Below are 22,224 nucleotides of genomic sequence, written 5' to 3'. Positions count from 1 at the left end.
AACTTAAGGCCACTTCACCACACGAATGATTTTTTATCTGTTTATGTCAATTTAAGTCCTCTAGAAATGCACACTTTCTGACTGATCAGATTTCAGAGATTTTTACACTTCTGAACTGACAAATTTTCAGTAGTGTTGGTCTCAAAAATATTGGCACTCATAAGGGTGTGACAGTTCTCTCTCTTCTTTCTTTCTTTGTTTTTTGCTCTCTATACCCGATGATGAAATTAATGTTTTCCTAATGGTCCATTACCATGACTTTACCCATTACATCTCTCTCTCTCTCTCTCTCTCTCTCTCTCTCTCTCTTCGTCTTATGTTACATGGTGCACTTAGAATTATTTTCACTTTTTCGTGGTTACACAGCTCATGATCTGTTTAGTTTTCCCTTGAGTTTTTTTTTCTTTCATTCTCTTTCTCCTGGAACACGTGTCCTGTTTCTCATCTCTCTCTCTCTCTCTCTCTCTCTCTCTCTCTCTCTCTAACTCTCGCTTTCTGACCAAAGATCCTTGACGTTCTGTCATTTTTCATTCTGTCCCTTCTCTTTCACTTTCCCATGAACTATTTTATACGTGACCTTTGACCCATTCTTCCTGAACCCCACCCCCCACCCCCTCCCTATTTTTTTGTTGTTGTTTTGTTTATGGATATGAAGGATTCTGCCTTTAAACTTCCGGTCCATCTTATAAAGCTTCAAGAATTCCTCAAGAGGCATGTGCAGATAACTCTCTAGGACATACTGATAAAAAAATGATGTTGTCACAACACCGTTTCTCAAACTTAAAATAATATAAAATATAAAATGACTGTTTTACATCACTCCTATTTTAGATCCCAGTGTGTGTGTTTAAGCAGTGTATCTAATGTATCGAAAGCTTATTAGTGTACAGTTTTGCTAAAGACTAAACTAATAATATAAAAACTGTTCTTTTACAAACCCCTTAGTTTGGACTGAGTTTAGGGCCCCCTCAAATCCCCCCACCCATCCACGACCGCCCCCCCCAACCCCCCCCCCCCCCCCCCACACCCACACACACACCACACTCACAAACACACACACACACACACACAAATGTAGGACTATATAGCATGTTATGAATGCATAGGCTAGAAATAGAGCACAGATCCAACATTAATACCGTCTGAGCAACAGAGGACCCTGGGTGGTGCGGGGGGGAGGAGGAGGGGAAGGGGTGCAGGGGGTTATATATATATATATATATATATATATATATATATATATATACTCTATTTACTCTATTTTCTACATTCTACAATATAAATGACTATATAGTGCGTAAATCTATATATAAAGAAAGAAAAAGAGGCGTACCTCAAGCTTTGGAGTTTCTATTGAAAAGTTTCAGCCTGAGATTCTCCAGCTGTGTCCTTCTTCACCGCTCCCTCGCACTCCTCCTCCTTCTCTCTATCTCTCTCTCTCTTTCCTTTTCTCTCTTACTGTTTGGTGAGGTGGCTCGTTCTCTTCCCTCCCTTTCTCCGTTCCTTTCTCTCTCTCTCTCTCTCTCTCTCTCTCTCTCTCTGTCTCAGCTGTTAAGGCGTCCTCTTGCCTTTTGGATCATAATCCAGTTGTGCTCCTCCTCTGGGTTGCCAGATTAGTTTAGGCTGAACCACCCCACTCTGAAGCTTCACCATACACACAAACATATGCAGCATAAATAGATAGATGGATAGATGGTTTATTAAACCCAAAGGACATGCCAGTGAAATTTAGCACATTTGCATTTGGACCATAAGTATTTGGACAGTATTCGTGCCTATGTCCTCTACCCCGGTGGGTTTGAAATAAAGCGATCGGGACGTGTAGATTTTCAGCTTTAATGTACAGGCTTTAGCTAAAAGATTCAACTAAATCCATAGGTATTGTGGAGTGTTATGTTCTACAGAGTGTCATATTGTACAAAGTGTTATTTATTATTAAATCTCCTTACAGAGTGAACACACGCCGCCCACGAACCCCCGCACACCACCTTCATCTGCCCCACATGCTGCTCTGGAATGACAGCAATGAACTCATCCAAATCGGGCTACCATAACACACACACACACACACACACACACACACACACACACACACACAAACAACCCCACCCTGATATGACCACAGCTCAGGCATAATATGATACACATGCTGTACAGTATGCCCAGCCCTGTCTGATGGCTGGGTATACTGTATGAAGTGTAGGCTATATAACTGGTGAAAATGAAAAATCTAAAGCAGTTTTCTGAGTTTAAATGATCAGTGTAAAAGTAAAGACTTTCAGGAAAAAAAATTATAAACTGAAATAACAAAATAGTTGAGGTAAGCTGTTTGGCCTAGTAGCCGCCTTAATATAAATACAACGCTCAGGATTATATAAGCATACGTATTTAGTCTGGACATCTTACACTGATGTATACTGAATGTCACTACTGTTTCTAAGTTTTTGTGTCTAAAGATCAGGGCCCGCATTTAATAAACGTGTATTAAAGAAAACTCATTAACACCTTTCAAATGATCAGATATAAATATAAATAGATGTTATTTTTCTAAAATGGATCCCATGAATCATGTGCTGCCTGTAAAATAAACCTTACAATTGCAACGATAAAATGCATAAAAATGGTCCTAATCGGTAGGAAACTGTTCAATCAAACACTGATACCATGTTTAAACACTTCTTGATTAATTCTGTTTATTTGTCCTTGCTCATTTTTTCCTTGTCTTAGCCTTGGGTATTATCTACACTACCCACAGCATTGTCCTCTTACACACACACACACACACACACACACACACACACACACACACACACACACAGACATAGTTAAAGATGGAGGTTTAGATTAACCATTTGTTTAGACTACAGAATGCACAGATTGTCTTTGTTCATCATCTGTTTTATTATGAATTGGCTCTTGGTCTCCTGATCTAATTTAAACTGCAGTGTTTTGATGGTGAACCATATGAGCTCGAGGTGGTATCAAGAAGTTTTCAGACTGTTTAAGGCCAACAGATGGCAGTCAGCACTGATCTTCATAAGTCAGCATCTCAAAAGCCCTTGTCCTGTGTAGGACGTCCAGGAGCTGTTCAGTTGGTGCTATTCCAACCACGCCCAATTCTGCTTCAAGAGCAGAAGAGCTTCACCGGAAGACGACATGAGATCAGGAAGACCTTCAACGAGCTCGACCCCCCAAAACTGCAGAAAACATTCGGGTGCATGATGATAGTCTGAGAAATTTTAGACGTAGCCTAGTCGCCTGATAATATTGAAGTATTAATGAAGGAAAGTAATGAGTAATAAGTTTACTGTCCTGTAAACAGAGATGATCTCAAAACTTGTTTAATACCATATAATATTTTATTAGGCATTAATTAATATATAATGTACTTAGGATCCATTTTTAATAAGTAATACAAAAACAGAATTCTGGAGAAACATACGAGGATTTTAAGGTGTAAATCAACAATCAGATATGAAAAGTTTATTTATGTGAATCTAAAGTGGTAAACGGCCCAATCGAGCCCTCACCAAGATGGCGCTTTGAAGCGTCCGGGGTTCATCAGGACCTTTAGCTGTTCATATACCTCGCCTGATTATTATATATATTTTTATAATACATTATATTGTTTTTTTTTCAGTATATTGTTAAGGTGATGAATTGTTTGTATTAAAGAGTTTTCAATTCACTTGTTAAAGCTGCTTGTTGATTTTATTTACGTTACATATTCCGTCAAACAAGCGTTCTCTAAATATGCACTTGTTTTATTATAATGTGTTTATTTAAACAATAATAAATAATTAAATTAATAAATTTACACAACATTTTTTGGCATTTTTTTAAAGGACAGAATTGACGCAGTGAATGAATATGTTGTTATTATAATCAGGCAATAACCGCGGACACCGTGAGGTCCTTGAACACACGGACATTAAAAGCCGCCATGTTGGTTGTTCCTGTCTTTCTGGTTTCCGGGTGGTTGTGGAGACCAGGCACGCGCTGCTCCTTCCTCCTCAGCACGGTAAGATTTGTTGTCTGGAACATTTCCTAAACAGTTTTTTAAAATGTTTTACACATGTTCTTACAGTATACACACACACACACACACGGTTTCTTCCTGACTGTAGTGGCTAGTTTTGTGTTTGTATGTAAGGATTCGACGTTGAGAGACCACGTGGCTCCAGGTGGAGACTTATGACCTCATTCCTGCACCTTTGATGTTTTTATATCTCTGTGCTGGATTTATTGATTAATTCAGTTACTTGCAATAAAGTTCATACTTGTATTGGATATTTATTTGTTTAGGATTAAAATGTCGTTTGGGTTCATTAAAACCTGTGATCTAAATTCATCTTTTAATTTTTATTGTTTAGGCAACTTTTTTTTTTTAAACTTTCCCATCACATCAATAACATCACTCTCTGACAGATTAATATTTCTACCTTTAAATGTTGTCAATCTCTCTAATTTAATTACTTAAGGCTTTTATGGTGTACTAATGTTTATCTTAATTCTTTTTCTGCTTTCTAAAGTGTTTATATAGGCCTAACTGGGTTTAAATGCAAATTGCTCTAACTTGTAGATGAATTGCTGTTGTTAATTAAGTCCCTTATACGATCCGTGAAGAACCTCGAATTTTCTTCTAGTTTATAAATAAAATCCAGCATTTTTATGATTCCTGTCTCTGATGATGCTCAGCACTGGGCTCAGACACTTGGTGGTGATGCACGTGCAGCTCCGCTCCTGACATGGTGGAGTCTGAAGAGACTTTATAATAAACATGTAATTTATCACAGCCCAGTTATACAGCAGTATTAATCTCTCGCTCTTCCCTTCTCTCTCAGGAGAACGTGAACAGCACTTCTGCAGACCTGAAGGTGTGTAAAAGTCTTCTGAATCCTCTCTGTAAGCTCTCGCTCTGATGATGCTTTGCACTGGGCTCTGAGTGACTCTGGAGACAAAAGTGCGGCTCCGCCCCTGACATGGCGGAGTCTGAGGAGACGTTTTTATTCCTAGAATATAAAATCTGATTAAAATCTCGAGGTTAAGGTTTAACGCTTCTGCATGTTTGTGTTTCAGGTGACTCTGATGAACCAGGATGATTTGATTTAATTTCCAGGTAGTTTATCACCTGTATGTCTACACACTAAGTGTTGTGACTAAGTTTGTGATGGTGTGTATGAAAATAAATTTCATTTTTTAAAGACTCCTGATTTCTGCTGTTTTACTTAAATGTTTAATTTTGAAGATTTGTTTACCAAGGGTCTATAGAGATGTTGGTGTAAGTATCTATCCAGTGATGTAAACTTTTAAAGCACTTTTTGTAAGTCACTGGATAAGAGTGTCTGCCAAATGCTTAAATGTTATTCGCCGGTCTTCCTCAAATGCTTATTGCTTTCTGTAGTGGACACTAGGGGGCAGTCTCATTTCCCATTTAGTTACTGCATTTATTACATTTTTTTGTTGGTTCTAATGGACTAACAATTTACTTCTGAAACTTTGGCTGTGTATATAATAAATAAAAATAGTTTTCCAAACTTAAGCACCTTCACACAATTCAGTTTTCTTTTCATTCTTTAAAAAAAAAAAAAATCACTAATGTAAAAATGAGCAACTTACTCCAAATTCAAAACTTATTAAAATCCGAACTAATTTAAAATCTTTATCACTCTTATGTTTAGGACATTTATCTCATCTTGTTACTTTATGTTTAATATGTAGGTTAGATTTATTGTGCTGTTTTCCCAACATGGGCTGTGCCAATGTTTCAGCTTTGAGGGAAGAGTGTCGTGGATGTACAGTCCTTGATGACGTGCTCTAAAACTCTAGTACTTTTTCCACATGGTCACGGTCTCCTTCTAGGAGTTACCCAATTCCTTTTACATTTATATGGTGATGTTTTGTTCTAATAAACATTTTAAGAGCTTGCATCAAGCAAAGATGACCGGTGATTGCACTCGGGTTAAGAACTGAATTCATTATTTGGTCAAAAACATCCTAAATGAGTGTAATGGGAGGTGACTTACACACCTGGTAAATTGCATGTTAATGACCTGCCTCGTAAAAAAGCATTTTTATGCACAATGTGATGAGAACCCACAGGATTGTGGCTAAACAGCTGCGTCCATAAGAACCACTTGTTAGTGAGATAAATCAGGAAAAAGGCTTCTGTTTCACTATGGAGCATAACGATGGGATTTTGGCGTAGTGGAAGAAGGTCATGTGACCTGATGAGTCCAGATTGAGAGCGATGGGCATAAGGAGGGAACTCATGGCACGTGCCATATTTCAGGACTCCAGAGGAAACATTTTCACACATGAACTGGACTGCTCAAGCTAAATGAAGTCAGATGAAATACTGTGAGACTTATTTTTACATCAACTCAAGGTTCATGTTAGTGAATGCTTTTCTATGAAAGGTTCCACTATTTAAGGAGCAAAAAGAGAATAAAAATGTTTTCCTGGAGCGTACCGCAGCATCGGCAGTAAGCTCAGGTCAGAGCATTTTGGGGTAGTTGTGATGATCTCCAAAAAGGAGGGCAAACTGTCTCACACCTGGTTTTTAAACAAACAAAGAACAAACAGCAGACCACTCAAAGGTATTCCTGCATCTTTATTATAATTCTAATAACTTTTTATTCATATCTTAAAACATTTGTAATTCATATGTGTGTATATGAATGTGTATATGTATACCACATATACATATATTTATATATTCTGTAAATAATCTTTCAGCTCTTCGTAGTTAATATTCTTTCATATCTTTGTTTTTAAAGGAAACAAAAAGAAAACAAACCACAATGCTTTCCGCACACCCTGCTCACCTATGGCGTCGATTGGGTCACATGACCGTTCTTTGGTCATGTTCGCAATGCATCATGGGCTCGGTATGGAGCTGCTTAAGTGTGCCAGAGTGAATGCATAGCCTTGTGTTTGTTACGTTTTCCCGGTTGCACTCCTCTACGATGCAAAATAAATCAACGAAACAAATAACGACAAAGCGCTAGTCCTTGTGCAAAAAAAAAAAAAAAACTCAGGTTTCCTGAAGCCAAGTTCACTTGGAGCCTGGTGTCCACTTCAGATTTGCGCTGGATGCTAACAAGCTTAACGTAACTAACCAGTTAAAAAACATTAGGTAAAGTACACCATTAAAGAATGGACAACTTCAAACCCAACTGTTTAGATTGTGTTTAACATTTTAAATACGAAGTGTAAACGTTAAAGGTGCTAGCTTTGTAATCATCCACGTGAGGCTAATCTAGCTTCTGTTGTCTGTTAGCTAAATTAACCTTGTAGCTCCAGCGCAAAAACACAGAAAACATACGTGGGCCATCTTTAAAGATCGACGTTCACGTTTCGGTAAGCAAAATAGTGTATAGGTTTGGATCGCTAAATCGTTTAAGAAAAAAAATTCCTCTTAAAGAAAGGTAGAAAAAAATTTTTTTCGTTCTACCCTGTCTCAAAGCAAGAACTAAACTGATGGGATCCCGTTACCTTTCTGAAGCTTTGTTAAAAAAAAATCTCCTACTGTCACCTAATGCAAAGCAAATGAGCAATGCTAGAACAAAACGGAAATGTTTCTGACGTACAGGATGTGTAGAAAGCACTGGGAGTAAATAACAAACATATTTTTTCTCTTTGTCTTTGTACGTTATTTGGAAGACAGAGATTCTTTAGAACTCTTTAAACCTTACTGAGGACGATCGTGCGCTTCATCGTCCTTGCTGTCATCACACACATGAAAAAGTGAAACCAGCGTGCTTTCTGATTAACGTCAGTGTTAACGTTAAATCTCGCTCATCCTCCTTCTTATAGTCTGTTTGTGGGGAAAATAGAAGTGAAGTAAGTTTCATATGAAGGTGACTAAGGTTAGAAAGAGATGATCGGGATGAGAAAGCCCTTTTTTTTTCACTGATATGTCACGGATATGATGTAACCCCGAAACCTCATGCACACAAATGTCTGACATTTAACAAACATGTTCAGGGACAGTGAATTCACTCACAGGATTTGCATATATGGTTCGATCATATGGTAGTGGACATGTCCTGACAAGGGTGGAGCTTAAGTTCACTTTGATCAGGTGAAGCAAACTTGACCATGTAGCGTCATAACTAATTATTACTACATAATTAGGAGCACTCGGAACACTCCATTTTAAACAAAATTAACTTCTTAGCGTTAATAATTGCTCTTTCTGTGAAACTAGGACACTCTTGGCCATGTTTGTTGTACTATTCTTTATTTATCACTAGTTATATGTTTAGCTTATAAAGCAAACTAGCTATTATCTGGTATGTTTCTTCAGTAAACATGGCAAAGATTTGCCTTTTTTTTTACAGTACTCTCTGTAGCCTTTCAAATGCAGTGATTATATTTTGCTACAAAAAGCTGTTACGATCTTAATCAAAGAATGGAGAGCCAATCAGATTCTCCACATGTGGGCAGAGTAGTTTTAGTCTAAGCTAAGCCATCTCTATTTCTAAGCAACAGGCTGATTTATGGAAGTAAAACTAGTTTTGATACGACATGATCCAAGTTCATGATTTAGACCCTGGAGTTTAACTTCAGCTCCACTCTTGCTAAATTAGCGATGCCTCTTATTTGGACACATCGAATAAAGGGCCGCCGAATGGCACAGCTTTCACAGCTAATAACAGCGAGGACCATGAGAGCAATGAACTGCACTAAATAACAATACATCTCTCTTCTTTTATAGAACAACATTAGTATTCCAGACCCTTTTAAAGTTTAAAAATGTCTTTTTTATATATATAAGAACAATCGTCATATTAAAACAGGTTTAAGCACGAATGCCCTGGGCACCTGGATGGACGCACATCCCTCTTCGCTCCTCATAATAAAGAGAGCTATTTTGAAAGGATTAGGAAAGGGAGACTTTGGCATCCCCAGCCTCTCTTATGGACAGTGAACCTCAGGATTGCTGTTCAGTCGATTGGTGTAGCAGTCACTTCAACTTGTCGAAAGTCTTGTAAAAATGGTGATGTGGTTCTTTTAGTTGATGCCGTTCACCAATGGTCCATTTATAGATTAATAGAGGTGTCCCGTTTTTAGTTAATTACATGGATTCATACTGAAGGTAAAGGTGAGCCTGATGTTGCATTGAGTACGTGTATACTGTATACTGTATGTGTTGTGTTTGTCTGGGCACTTGTTTTTTTTTTCCGTTTTGTTTGTATTTTTTGCTACGGGTTTGTAATACAGTGACCAGTCTGTTAATATATTATAATATATATATATATATATATATATATATATATATATATATATATATATATATATATACCATGAGAAGGTTCTAGCAAAAGTTCAACATCAGCAAGCTTCAGCAAATGCCTCCAAAGATAAAAACGACCTTCAAACGCTATTTAATTCATTCACACAAGCACACACACACACACACACACACACACACAAGTACAGAAGAGGGACTCTTCAAGTCTACACATTCTGTCTGAGTTAGGTATTAGGCAGTAAACTGGCCACTGCTCTGAGCACCTTGGTTTCCACCACTCAGATTCTTTTCTCAATTAACCATCCCATTGTTTATTTTTTTGTTTTTTGGCTAAGAATTCCCAACTGAGAACCAATCAGAAAATGGGAAAGTAAGGCATTAAGTCACATGTGACATGGACAAAAAAAAGAGAGAGCGAGAAAGACTGCAGTGGATGACTGAGTATTACTCGATTCATAAATAAGCATATGATGAATAAATCAACAAACTAAGAAATGCAATAATACTTTTTATCAAAGTATTTGGCTCAGATTACGGTCCTGTTTATATTTTTAGGAATTTCTGTTTCTAATTTACACTTCAGGCCCTTGTTTAATCAACACAAGTGAGAATGTGCCTTATCTATGAGTAATCTGTGAGGTGTGGTTTGGGGCGGTTGTTGCCGGATAAGATTAGTATTCCCATCTTTGGACAGTCTTTCATCCCTTACGATTCTCTCCGCTGAACATTCTTTAGTAACGATGATGTCCTCGTTGCTTCTGTTTGTAAAAAGGTTTGTCTCAGACAGCCCAGACTTTTGTCACTTCCTTTGTCCTTAGTGTCTTTCTAGCTTTGGGTCTGTCCTCTCAGCTCCTGGCACCTTCATCTCTGGCTCTTCCATCTCCCGGGGAAAGGGCAGAAATGGGGAACGGGCTAGAGGACAACCTAAGGGAAAGTGGAAAGCCTTTATGCAGAAGCAGTATTTCTGTGTTTCTTTCTGTCTTGCCCTTTCTTTTCCCTTTCTCTGACCCATCCTTTCCCCTGTACCATATTTCAGCTCATGCAGTGGCCAAATCCAGTTGATAACTCTGCCCATGCACTAACCCCCCTCCTATTCCTCTCTCCTTACCCCTCCTCTTTCCCTCTCACCTGTCCATCACCCTCCTGAGCGCTCGCTCTATATTCATGCGATGACCCACGCGAGTAACACCAAGGTCCAGGAAATCCTCCTTGGTGAGAGAAGGCAGGTGAGTGCCATCAATCTCGTTGTCCAGGAAGCGCTCCCTGTGCTCAGCTAAATTCAGATAGGCCAGCCAATCAGCTACGTCATACTTGGTCCAGTAGGGCAGTGGCTTGGAGGCAAAGGGCTTGGAAGGGGATGGAGGTGGCAAGTGAGGGTAGCTCAGACAAGTGGGTGGAGCTATAGAGTGAAGTGGTGGAGAGGATGAACCAGATAGGAAGTGAGTGGGTGAAAGTGAGCGAGAGACGACCAGGGATGAATTAGGTGGCGGTGGGGCTCCAGAAGGAGCAAACAAAGGAGGGGATGGGGAGAAATAAGCATCACCTAGAGGATTAGCTGGGGATGGAGGGGTGATTGAACCACGTAGGTCATATAAGCTGCTGTAGAGTGGTGAGGTAGGAAGAATAGGGAGGGAAGAAGGGCGTGGGGGACCTAGTTTGGGACGTTCTGAGGGTGAGATGAGGGGACTGGGTGCTCGTCGGCGCTGAGACTCTGCCTTGCGTGATTCCCTGCTTGGGATAAACTGGAACTCAAGGGCTTTGGAGCGGTACACAGGACGGTGCTTAGGGGAGGTGGGGTAGGGTGCATAGCCTGAAGGCGAGACTGGTGAATGGGAGCGGGCAGCGGTGCCAGGGGCAGCAGATGTTGGTTGAGAAGGGGCACTGGGAGGCTGTGGGGAAGGTGAGCGAGCCCAGTTTGGGTAAAGAGGAGGATGCGGAGAAGCTGTAGGAGATGGAGATAGTGCAGGCTGAGCCAGAGGAGATGGAGAGGGAGAGCGTACTGATGGAGGGCTCAATGCTCCTGTTGAGTCCTCAGAGAACCTGTGGGGAAAATGGACAGATTTAGAAAAAAAAACTGTGAAGAAGAAAAAAGAATAATTAAGATAAAGAAGAATACACAATACCTATTTAGTGTTTCCCCTATAATAGGCCATGCCAACGAGACCCCATGCCATGCCTACACAACAGGCCATGTTTTAAAAATCTAATATACAATATACTGTCCAATATACTGAACATTCTGAAGTGGCTACTCTGTAATAACAAATAATGGCCAAGTTGACACTTCATTGTTGTTATGGTAGACTACAGCTGAATTTTTGTTGAGGGGAAGGTGCTTTGCTATAATACCGCTAGCTTGATTGCTATATTCCACTACATGTATAACTAATGAATGTAGTGTCATGGACAACTGGCTTGTATAGTTAATGTTTAATACTGTTGGAATAAAGCTACTTGTCAATATACTGTCATATAATAAGTGCGCTGCTAAAAATACAATTATTTAATAACAGGCTTGGCCTGTACAAATCACCATGAATCTGTAGAACACTCATAAAATACATATTGACCCTTGTTATAAAACCTTGTTATAAATTAACCCACAATCTAAGTGCATATGTGCAAAACCTTAATCATCCTCTTGCCACCATGCCTGAAACATTTTTCAGGAGCAACACTGATATTGAACCTACCCAATTATATGTGATAAAAACTATTGGATCATGAGACTGAAAGGTGTTTCTATGTCCAGATGCCCTGTTAGATTGTTAGGTTGGTTATAAAAACAATTAATAACCCTGAATGTCTACTTTTAGTTTGAGCCCTGTGTTTTACCTGTGAATTTCACATTTATTGTTAAAAAATAATAAAGCAACATGAAAAGGAGAGAGAGCTGGCTTTAGGAAACAGGCAAAAATATGACCCATTGCAAAAGTATTAGGCATAACCAATGCAACAATTTGGAATGACCTGAAAAGAAAGTAACTACCAGATATTTGACAGGTTATAGATGGAAAAACAAAAAGCAGAAGATAATAGAATCATTGTGAGAGCTGTAAAGAAAAACCTTCAACCGAAAGTCAGTGACACTAACAACATTGATGCATTATTATTCACTTTTCTTTAACAGACTTTAAGAGCAGAAATATATAGGCTATACCCCAAGACTGCTCAACAGAAAATATTTAAAGATTGGACTTTGCAGAGAAATACTGAGAAGAAAAGTACTGAAACCAAGATTAAGGTCAACCAAAGAGATGGAAAGGCCAAAGTGTGGAGAACAAAAGGTTTTGATCCTGATCAAAACCATACAAGCTAATGGGTAAAGCACAGTGGAGATGGTGTCATGGCTTGGGCTTGCATGGCCACTTTAGGTAAATACTCTACTTCATCTTGGATGAAGGAACTCATAAGTCTATAGAAACAGTGACTGTAAATTTACAAAGAAACATATCCAATCTAATTGGGGACACTTTATCATACAGCAAGCCAATGACCCAAAGTACACTGCCTTTGTACACAAAACAAGGAAAATTGGAAAAGTTTTAGACTGGCCGAGTCAATCAGAAGACCTTAACCCAACTAAGCAGCATTTTATCTCATGGAGAGGAGGCTGAAGGGAGAAACCTACCAAAACAACAAGTTTGAAAAAGCATTACAAAGAGCAATGCAGTGGTTGGTGATGTGGATTCGGTGTCCCAGGATATGCAATTAAACATTAAATGCTATTTACTTTAATTTACTTAAAGACTCTATGTTCTAGTACTGCTCCTACTTTTGCTAAAAAAAAAAAAAAAAGGGTATGGACTGTCACTATCAAGTGCCATATTCTGCATTGTTTTTTAGATTTGGATGTAAATATCAGGAAATTAAATCTGAAATTCCAATCTATTATATTGTATTCATCTTTTCATTCCAAACATCTTCAGTATATAGCAAAAACAGCAAAATTTTCCTGGTCATTTCAGTACTTTTAGATGAACTGTATATATACACATACAGACATACATATATAGACGGGGAGAACAGTTGTGCAGTTACCTGTATCTGAGGAACGACAGACAGATGGACATGGACAGACGATTTAAGCAGAGATCACAGAAAAAAAGGAACAGTTTAAACAGACAAATTTAGACTTTACATAGACATTGTAGATGAATTCAGCAAGGATGGTCCAGGACAGTCCCATGCAAATCATAGGCAATATCAATCAGGAAATAAGACTGGTGCAAATATACAGGGACCACGTTTGGTATAATCATGCACAGTGCAAACAAACAAACAAGTAAATAAATAAATATTTCCTGTATAAATATAATTAGATTGTTTACTGATGTGGCTGGAAGTATGTTGGTCATGCATTCATGAATATATGTGGCCTCAATAACAAAAATATGCCTTAATGAACTGATTATATATGGGGTAGGAGGGAAAACTTGTGTATCAGATTTTGTACATGCACAGTTCTCTGTCTAATTAGAGAGGGTTCTAGAGATTTATATTCCGATTAGAGTATTTCAAACGGAGAAAAACAGAAGAAATCACATTAAATGCGCCAACCCAATTGATTTAAGCAGTACACTTTAAAACCAGTAACATAATAAAGCCCTCCCAAACATTTGCTTTATACCACGACAATAAATAAGGCTTTTAATTGTTATCTTATAAACTTGTGCCAAGGCTTAAAAACCAATGCCAGTTGAACAGCTTCAGTTCAATGGTTCATTTTCTGGCCTGGATCAGGCCCTGAAGCCCTGAAACCACCAAGTATTACTAATTGGCCCTTGTGCCTGGGCCATTGACCCTCTCTGATCAGGATTGACCCCAGTTTTGAAACAACATGGGATATGCAAAGAAGATAATTCCATTGTACTCTACTTGCATATGTGAAGATAAAGGATATCTTCAAATTCAGATTTGCATTTTGCACACCAGCAGCAGAATCTAATATAGACACATGCAGTCACAGATCTACCATCACAAATACATGCAGGCATATAGTCATACTGACACTACTTTCACAGACCTGTGCCTGCTGAGGGATCGCTGTGCTCCCCAGTTCTCCATTCCTTTGCTCCTTTGTTGCAATTTGGTGTTTAGTTCACTGATGATGCTGGCTTTCATGCCAGACATGGGTGGGTGCAGTTTACGCCCTTCCAGATAAGTCCCATCAGACTGCACCCCACTTTCAGTCACTATCTGTGTAGCGCCAGTTGACCCATCACCCCAAAGGGGTTTCATCTCTGGTGTTCTTGGTCGATCAAAGTACATGACAGCAGAGCGAGATAATCCTTGTCCTTCCCTAATGCTATAACCATCCCGAGTGCCCACATCCTCTTCCTCTCCCTCCTCTGGCTCCTCCTCTTCAGGTTCTTCCTCCTGACGGCGTCTGTGATAGGCTGGTGGAGCAGTGCTGCTCTGCCGCCTTAGCTCTGATGCACGACTGGCTTCTCTGTATCTTTGCGTTTTGGGGTACGTGGAAGCAGTGCTGGCTGCTTTAGTGTTGTGCATTTCAAAAGTCTGTCCATCCAAGTAGCTCATGTAGGATTCTAAGAAATCTGCTCCACTTGTCCTGTCACTTTCTGCTGCTCTGTCCATCCTCTCTCTGACTCCCCCACTGCTAAGGGCTAATATGCTATCCAGATGGTGGTCACTGCTGCTACGGCTGTCCAACTCCTCAATGCCAGAGTCCACCACAGTCTCCTGGGACTCGCCACTCTTAGCCATAGCTGAGGAGTGTGGTGGGTGGTGCTCCGCACTGGGCCGCCTACTTCCACTCCCTGTGGCCACTGTGGAAACAGTTGCCATGCGCTGTGTATGCAGGCTGGCAGCAGGTGCAGTGCTCGCAGCAATAGCAGTTGTAGTGGTGGTTGCAGTTGCTGGGGCACAGGTTGCAGTCATGGAGAGGCTGGAGGTCCCTCTTAAAGCAACAGATGTAGCTGGGGTTGAAGAAGCAGCAGAAGGTCCCCCATAAGCAGGGGGAGCTGGGATTGTCACAAGTGGGGGTGTGGGAGAAGTGGCACGTCTGGTTGCAGGAGTGCTGTTATAGAGGTGGTGAGTCTGAGACAAGTTATAAGGTCTGTGGTAGGAAGAGGGAGGGGGAGGTGGTGACACAGAGGGTGGTGGAGGGGGTCCAGAGGGTTGTAGAGTAGAAGGTGAAGGAGGTGGGGGAGGGTTGGGAGAAGCAGGAGATGGAGAAGGGGCAGACTGTGTCAAATTAGCAACTTCACTATCATAGGAAGTGAGACTAGAGGTGGTAGAGTCACCAGCCTGTGGAGAGGGCAGGGGTGTGTGAGCAGGGAAGCCAGACATGAAGGCATCTTTTGGGGGAGGTGGAGGTGGTGGCGGAGGTGGAGGTGCTGAATGGTGTTGTTGCTGCCGCATTGCAAGGTTGTTAGCAATCATAGAAGAATAACCTGCACCACGGTCAAAGCTGTTAGCAAATTCCACTGGTGGTGGCAAAGGTTCAGCAAACACAAACTCATCATCTGCATCTACTGAGGGAGCTGGAGGAGGGAGGACCATAAGTCCCATGCCACTGCCCCCCTCTTCACCAGTCCCTGGTCCTCCTGCTGTGCGTGTGGCAGATGGAGGTGGAGATGGAGGGGTGAGGGAGAGGATGTATGTTCCTGCCTCACTCTCCATTCTCAAGAAGGAAGGTCTCCGGGGTTGCTGAGTAGCCGGGTGTGTTGAAGGCTGTTGCTGCTGGCTGTGAGCTCTTTCCATCTCTCTCTCCCTCTCTCTCTCCCTCTCTCGTTCCCGGGATCTTTCCCTCTGCCGCTCTCTTTCTCGTTCCTTCTGTGTGGGTTGGTAGTGTTGAGACTGATAGTGGTGTGTATGGACTGTTTTGTCCTCAGAAAAACGAACTCTTAGCCCTTCCCTGGATGGTGCAGCTCCTGCGGTCTCTCTCTCAGCACGATCCCCAGTCTCCTCTGTCCAACCTCCCCCTGCTCCTCTAAGGATCCTGGGTGATGGAGGCCGAGTGGAGGTGGTGGTGGCAGCAAGTGAAGAGGATGTGACAAGATATGAGGAAGAGACGGAGGACTGAGCAGCAGATGAGATCATAGTGGCAGAGGGAGTGGCAGAGTGAGAAAGTAGTGATGATGGTGGCGCAGCAGATGAAGGAAATGGCCCCACAGTGGAAAGTTGCCGAGTAAAATGGTGGTCACCAGCCCTCTCCCTCCATATTCGTCCATCATCTTTAAGGGCACGCTCCCGTGCAGCTAGAGCAAGTCCCAGTGGAGAGGATGGGTCTAGAACTTTTCCTGTCAGTGGGTGGATGAAGGTGGTGGTAGCCTGTTGCTGTTGTGACTGTTGACGGCTAGCTCCCAGGTAAAAGTCGGCAGGTACAGACTTAGGCTGATAGTCCCCTAGGGGAGCAGATGTGGAATATTCAGGGAGACCAAAGGCAGGTGGCATGCTGCGAGCATGTTGAATGAATGTGTCACCTGAGAACATGCCCTCATCAATAGACTTAGAGGGTCTCAGGCGAGGTGTAGGCTGGGAGCTCAGTTGCTGCTGCAGCTGCTGCTGGGAAGCCTGACTTCTTCCTATTCCTGCTACTCCAGTACTCCCTGCCAATTCTTCCTCGGCAGAAAGAAAAAAGGAGGCACTCTTCCGTCGAGCTTCATGGAAGCGCTCACGATCCCTGCGGGCCGCTCCCACAATGGCAGCACCAAACTGGCTAGTAAAGTCCAAATTCTCCTGAGATCTAAGTGGTGGTAGAGAGGGTGGTGGCGGTGGAGGGACTGATGGTGGCTCAGGTGGGGGCATGGTGGGTGCAGGTGGGGGTGCAATGGGTGGCGCTTTGGATCTGTCGCTTTCATCTGGAAGGGGTGCATCAGCCTCAACACTGCTTCCTTGGCTACTGCGTCCACTGCTGCTAGTGGAGGGGGCTTTGACAATGATGGTTGGGACAGGAATAGAGCTAGTTTCCACTGAACTTTTACTTCCTAGCGTGCTCTGGCCAGAACGTAGATCTTCTACTTTTGACTGCTTTACCAGAGGCCCCTTGCCTCTTCGGACACCTGGTTTCTGCACTCCAGCTGCAGCTGCTGTCCCTGCTGTTGTACGCTCTGTTCTTGTCTGCTGGCTCTGGGCAGTCTGTTGCTGCTGTGGGATCACTGTGGCCACACTAGTTGGAGGAACTGCATTGCTGTAACCTCTTCTCAAACCAGCTGACCTTGCCCCTGCTGCTCCTGAAGTGCCTGTGGAATCTGCTGTGTAACCCATAACCTTCCTGGAAGCAGTTCTGCTGGGGACAGAGGGAAGCGCTTGGGCATGAGAATAAGAAGTTGCATGGTCAGAAACTGCAGAGCTTGTGGGTGGTCCAGGGGACCTGTCCCTTGGTCCATGAGTGTAGTGAGATGACTGGGAATAAAGCTGATAGTGGGTGGAGGTGGAGGTAGACTGTGACACCGATACAGAAGGCTGTTGGGAGGTCTTGCCTCTCCAGCCCATAGGAGGTGCAGAGGAGAAAGGGGGATCAGGGGGTGCTGTAGTCGGTGGAGGTGGAATGTCATCTGGACCAGGGACTGAAAGGCTTCGTGCAAACTTCATGGCGGGAGGATGGAGAAACTGCTTCTCTTCCTCAGGAACCCCTGAAGTATGAGAGATAGATGTGAGAATAAACAAAAAGAAGGAAGAGGACAAGAGAATGACTAATGATGCATGGTTAACAAGTGGGACATTAATTATATAATATATAGAAAACTTTTCACAGATAACTTATTGATTAATGAAAAGTTGTATAATTAATTAAAAGTTGATAAAAATTAAATCCGGTCCATCATGTAATGCTTATTTCTGTCTGTGTGTCTGCTTGTTTGTCTGCTTGTCTGTCTGCTTACCTCAATAATACTAGAGTTAGTGTCTATTAATATCTTCCAGCATAACCAGGAAAAAGTTAGTATTTATTACTGCAGGAAATGAGTTCCTGTGTGTATCTGGCTGTGTTAGGTGTAATGTGTGTGCTCTTTTGTTACCATCATCATCACCTTTTTTTTTTTTTTAACAAAACAAACCTCAAATATTGTTTGGAGTTATAGTTTCAGAAACCCTGGGTGGGTTAATTTCTTGTTAAGTGACTGCATGAAAAGCAACTGGGCAGTGTGGCCTTTTATTTGTTAAATGTAATTTCACAGTTTAAAAAGACCCACAAATGCCCTGTTTGGTAAATATTGTACTAATTCTGATGTTGTTTCGCACCCAACATCAGCTCTTTATACATAATTCTTGGCTATAAACAAACAGAATACAGGATACTCAGCCAATTGATAGTCTAGTTTATGAATCAGTTTGCAATGCTGAAATAGCTTAGTTTTTTTTTTTTTTTTTTTTTAGTTTTTGGATGTTAAAGCATGACTGTGAAAGCTGGCAACCCTGCTCACCACAAAATGATTGCGTTACCTATATTGGGCAATCACTCATTTCTAGGGTTTGTGTGTGCTAAAAAACAGACATATTGAAATGATTATTCGGCCAAGCAAACAATTTTCACTAGGAACAAAAGTTCTCCATTAAGAGAGGGCCTGAGTAACTCAGTTTAACCCATTTGCATAGATGCTGGTGAGCTACAGGTTACACACGTGCTCTTATAGCAAACTGCAAAAAGCTTATTTTTTTCTGCCGTCTGAGAAAGACGTGCTATAGCAGCCTGGTAAAAACCATCCTGAATCTTACAAGAGTTTACTGTGTTCCGCTCCATAAATGTTTCCCAAGTTTGTGACAATATAAATAGTGCAGAGATAGTGATATGACATCAGCATGGCATCTTTGTCTGTTTTTAGCATAATCAAATAAACCAGACTGAAACCCATAAAGCAAAACAAAGTGGAAGCTGATAGGAACCAGGTGTTTGGTGTGTACCAGGCTGGATTTTTTTTACATACCCAACGCTACACTGGCACTCTAGAAGCACAGGCACAGGCAAAAAAACACAGCTGCGCAGACAGACAGGCAGACAGACAGACAGACAGCCTCACCGATGGACTTTTGTCGCAGCATACCGTGCTGGGGGGCGTGACCTGACACAAATGGGCCACGGTCATAACCGAGCCCTTGGCCAGTCGGCGGTATTCCCATCCCTGATTGGTCGAAATTGGACTGGTGGAAAGAAAAATATAGTGTGATATAATAAATGTATAGATTACATATGTATTATGCTCACTGTGTAATTTTTTATGAGTTTTAATTACACAAGCTTTAAAGTGAACCAACTATTCCTTTAGCCACTAGAGGTAGCTGTGAGCCATGAAACACTTTCTTTTCTTTTTGCTTCTTAATACAAACGTCACTGTTCAAACCTACAGTGCAAAACAATTAAATATTACAAACACCGCCAACACATTCTGACACTCTCTACCAAAAATATTTTAATTACATAAATATTAGAAAAATGTAAAAACAAAAAGATCATAAACAGCAAAAAAAGAAAAGGAAAATGTAATGTTTTTAAAGTATGAACCAAAACATAGGATATCTTAAGAGAAATTAATTAACTTTATTTAACTATTTTTCCTAATTTTATTTCTAATATTATTAGTTAATATTTAATCTTTTTTTTTCCTTTATTTAAATTTTTTGATGTGTTTCTACAATTTAAATAAATAAATAAATAAATAAATAAGCAAGGTGAAAGTGATATTGTTTTTTTTTCCCCACATCCCCACCAAAACCGAGTGTAAACATTACACATTTAGAACTACATTTGCCAACACTGAACACACACAGAGATATACACACACCTCGTTGTAAAAGCCCCGGCCTCTCTCCCGCTTCATTGCCGGACCTCGTGGCACTGGGGTCTCATTGGTGCTGATGGTCTGCTGCGCCGCTGCCAAAATTTCATCCAGCTTGTCTGAAAAGAGAGAGAAGCCTGTGTTGTAAAGTTCTGTGAGCAGAGACCTTTCCAACACTGAGGAGCAATGCCAAAAGGAAAAAGATTTTACCAAGTGAAAAGATTTATTTTCAACAGAATTAAGCCCTGTAATTTTTTTAATGAACAGCTTTGTTCGCTTACTCAAAGCCATCTGATAGACGGTTCTTTTCTTCTCTGTAGCTTGTGCAGATTCAAACTCTGTAAAACACAAATAATCAGTTATGGAGACTCGACTCCTGACTGGGTTTGTGGAAGAAGCGTCAGGTTTTACATGATATCTTACATGAATGCAGTCATTTTTAAAAGCACTTTTGTCCAGAAAGTTAAAGTGGGACTTTTCATCTTGCAGCTCCCTTTATTTCTCCACATAATCCCCTGCTTCACTAACGCACATATCCCAGTGTTTCACTAGCGCTTGGACACCATCAAGGTAGAAAATTTTCTCAGTACGTTGGATCCATGATCCCTGTTTCACGCCTGAAATGCCGGCCTCCCAGGACCTCCTTTAATGGCTCAAACATGTGGAAATGTCTTGGAGCGAGGTCAGGACTGTACGGGGGATGTGGCGATAACTCCCAGCCGGGTTCCTGTAATGTGCAAGTGGTGTTGGTGGATGAGTGTGTGTACAGTTCACACAGACAGATCCGTCTCTTCTGCATGTCGGTCTTCTTTAAAACGTTTTCAAAAAACTTCAAAGGAAAGGAAAAACTGTGGCTGGTGATGGACTGACTGTTTATAGCTGCTATAACGTAGGAAGGAATAGGAACTAAAATGCAACTTTAAATGGATAGAAAGGATGACATGCAGTACATTGTGGCACACTGCTGTGGTGTAAGAGGAATAAAAGACTTCAGGACGTCTAGTTACACGACACCATTGCTGATTATTCTATCACAGCATGTCTCACATACGTTCTGACATTTATTAGAAATTTTAATCAGAAACGTTTTTGTTGTTAACACTTGACTTATTGCTAATACGTGCTGTAAACAAACAACAAAAAGAGAACACAGTGGTACCTTTCCATATGAAACTGCTTTAAGAATTTTCACCTTAAGAACTGAAGTTTCGCAAAACATCTCCCTCACCATACGGAGCAGTTGCTAAGTCGTGTGTGGACGTCCGGGAGCGGTTTAAAACTTGTTTGCGTCAGTGGAAAGCCAAATTAGGTGAGTTTACATTAAGTTTACATTTAGGCATTTGGCAGACGCTCTTATCCAGAGCGACTTACATTTTTATCTCATTACACATCTGAGCAGTTGAGGGTTAAGGGCCGCGCTCAAGGTCCCAACAGTGGCAACTTGGTGGTTGTGGGGTTTGAACCTGGGATCTTCCGAACCGTAGTCCAATGCCTTAACCACTGAGCTACGACAAGGGAGACGCTTTTTGATTTTTAAAGCAGCCGGTGCCGAGAGGAATCATAAAAAAACTTTTATGGGTTTAATATCTATTTATTTTATATTTAACTTTAGTTATATGCATTTTCTAAATGTTTTAATTGTTTTAATATGCAAAAAAAGATTATAGTGTTGGAAATCGATAATATTTTTGGGTGGCTGAATTGGATTATCTGCATTTATATTATTTCCTATTGGACATGGAGTTTCGCAGTATGAAGTTTCACCTTAAAACCAATCAAATTAATATGTCGAGGTGAACATAAAAGCAACCTTACACAATCCTTACCTGATTTTTTTTTCCATGGGGCAGAAGCTGTAAAATGAAGCAAACAAAGAGTGTAAATTAATTTTATTCATATAAACATGAACCATTGTGGAAGTTTACCCATGGTTAACACGCATGCATCTTACCTCTGTCAACTGTGTGTCATCAACCAGGATGAGCAAAAAGAAGGAAAAGGGGTCAGAGGTCAATGAGGTCAAGGGTTAGAGCTCTAAGACAACTGAATTAGGGGAACGCATGTACAATAGGGTTCAGATGAGAGACACTAGAGACTGACAGAGCGCTGGAGGTGTAAGTGCTGAAAGGTGATCTTACGTGATCTTATGTTGGAAATTTACAACAATAATGCTATTTGAAAGAGATACACTGGTTTTAAAACGACGGCATCGCAGCCAGTTTTCTT

General features: G+C 41.0%; 2 protein-coding genes, 1 long non-coding RNA gene and 2 other non-coding genes across 5 annotated transcripts in view; 3 read left to right on the top strand and 2 right to left on the bottom strand.

The window, feature by feature from the left end:
• The window catches only part of si:ch211-51c14.1 (protein kinase C and casein kinase substrate in neurons protein 2), a 20,887-nt gene extending 19,368 nt beyond the window's left edge, over positions 1-1,519 (bottom strand). Inside the window, exon 1 of the mRNA XM_053515298.1 lies at positions 1,334-1,519. The gene's annotated coding sequence lies outside the window, so the exon portion shown is untranslated. The remainder of the gene's footprint in view (positions 1-1,333) is intronic.
• Positions 1,520-3,972: 2,453 nt separating this feature from the next.
• LOC128544969 (uncharacterized) lies at positions 3,973-5,206 on the top strand. The gene is made up of 3 exons (XR_008365822.1): positions 3,973-4,021; positions 4,845-4,877; positions 5,080-5,206. It is a non-coding gene; the product is annotated as an uncharacterized LOC128544969 (long non-coding RNA).
• Positions 4,680-4,769, top strand: LOC128545137 (small nucleolar RNA SNORD88). Its single transcript, XR_008365849.1, has one exon. It is a non-coding gene; the product is annotated as a small nucleolar RNA SNORD88 (small nucleolar RNA).
• LOC128545138 (small nucleolar RNA SNORD88) lies at positions 4,914-5,003 on the top strand. Its single transcript, XR_008365850.1, has one exon. It is a non-coding gene; the product is annotated as a small nucleolar RNA SNORD88 (small nucleolar RNA).
• A 4,119-nt stretch (positions 5,207-9,325) lies between the features above and the next one.
• shank1 (SH3 and multiple ankyrin repeat domains 1) overlaps positions 9,326-22,224 on the bottom strand; it is a 122,184-nt gene continuing 109,285 nt past the window's right edge. The window contains exons 20-27 of the mRNA XM_053514858.1: positions 21,950-21,958; positions 21,825-21,851; positions 20,280-20,336; positions 20,005-20,117; positions 19,243-19,363; positions 14,286-17,859; positions 10,388-11,299; positions 9,326-10,183 (exon numbers count right to left, since the gene is read on the bottom strand). Coding sequence (XP_053370833.1) covers positions 10,105-10,183; positions 10,388-11,299; positions 14,286-17,859; positions 19,243-19,363; positions 20,005-20,117; positions 20,280-20,336; positions 21,825-21,851; positions 21,950-21,958 — 4,892 coding nt within the window. The 3' untranslated portion in view covers positions 9,326-10,104. The remainder of the gene's footprint in view (positions 10,184-10,387; positions 11,300-14,285; positions 17,860-19,242; positions 19,364-20,004; positions 20,118-20,279; positions 20,337-21,824; positions 21,852-21,949; positions 21,959-22,224) is intronic.

The sequence above is a fragment of the Clarias gariepinus genome, chromosome 16, assembly GCF_024256425.1.
Source record: "Clarias gariepinus isolate MV-2021 ecotype Netherlands chromosome 16, CGAR_prim_01v2, whole genome shotgun sequence".
Lineage (NCBI taxonomy): Eukaryota > Metazoa > Chordata > Actinopteri > Siluriformes > Clariidae > Clarias > Clarias gariepinus.
The sequence above is the reverse complement of the archived record's forward strand: the minus strand, read 5'-3'. Positions and strand labels throughout refer to the sequence as shown.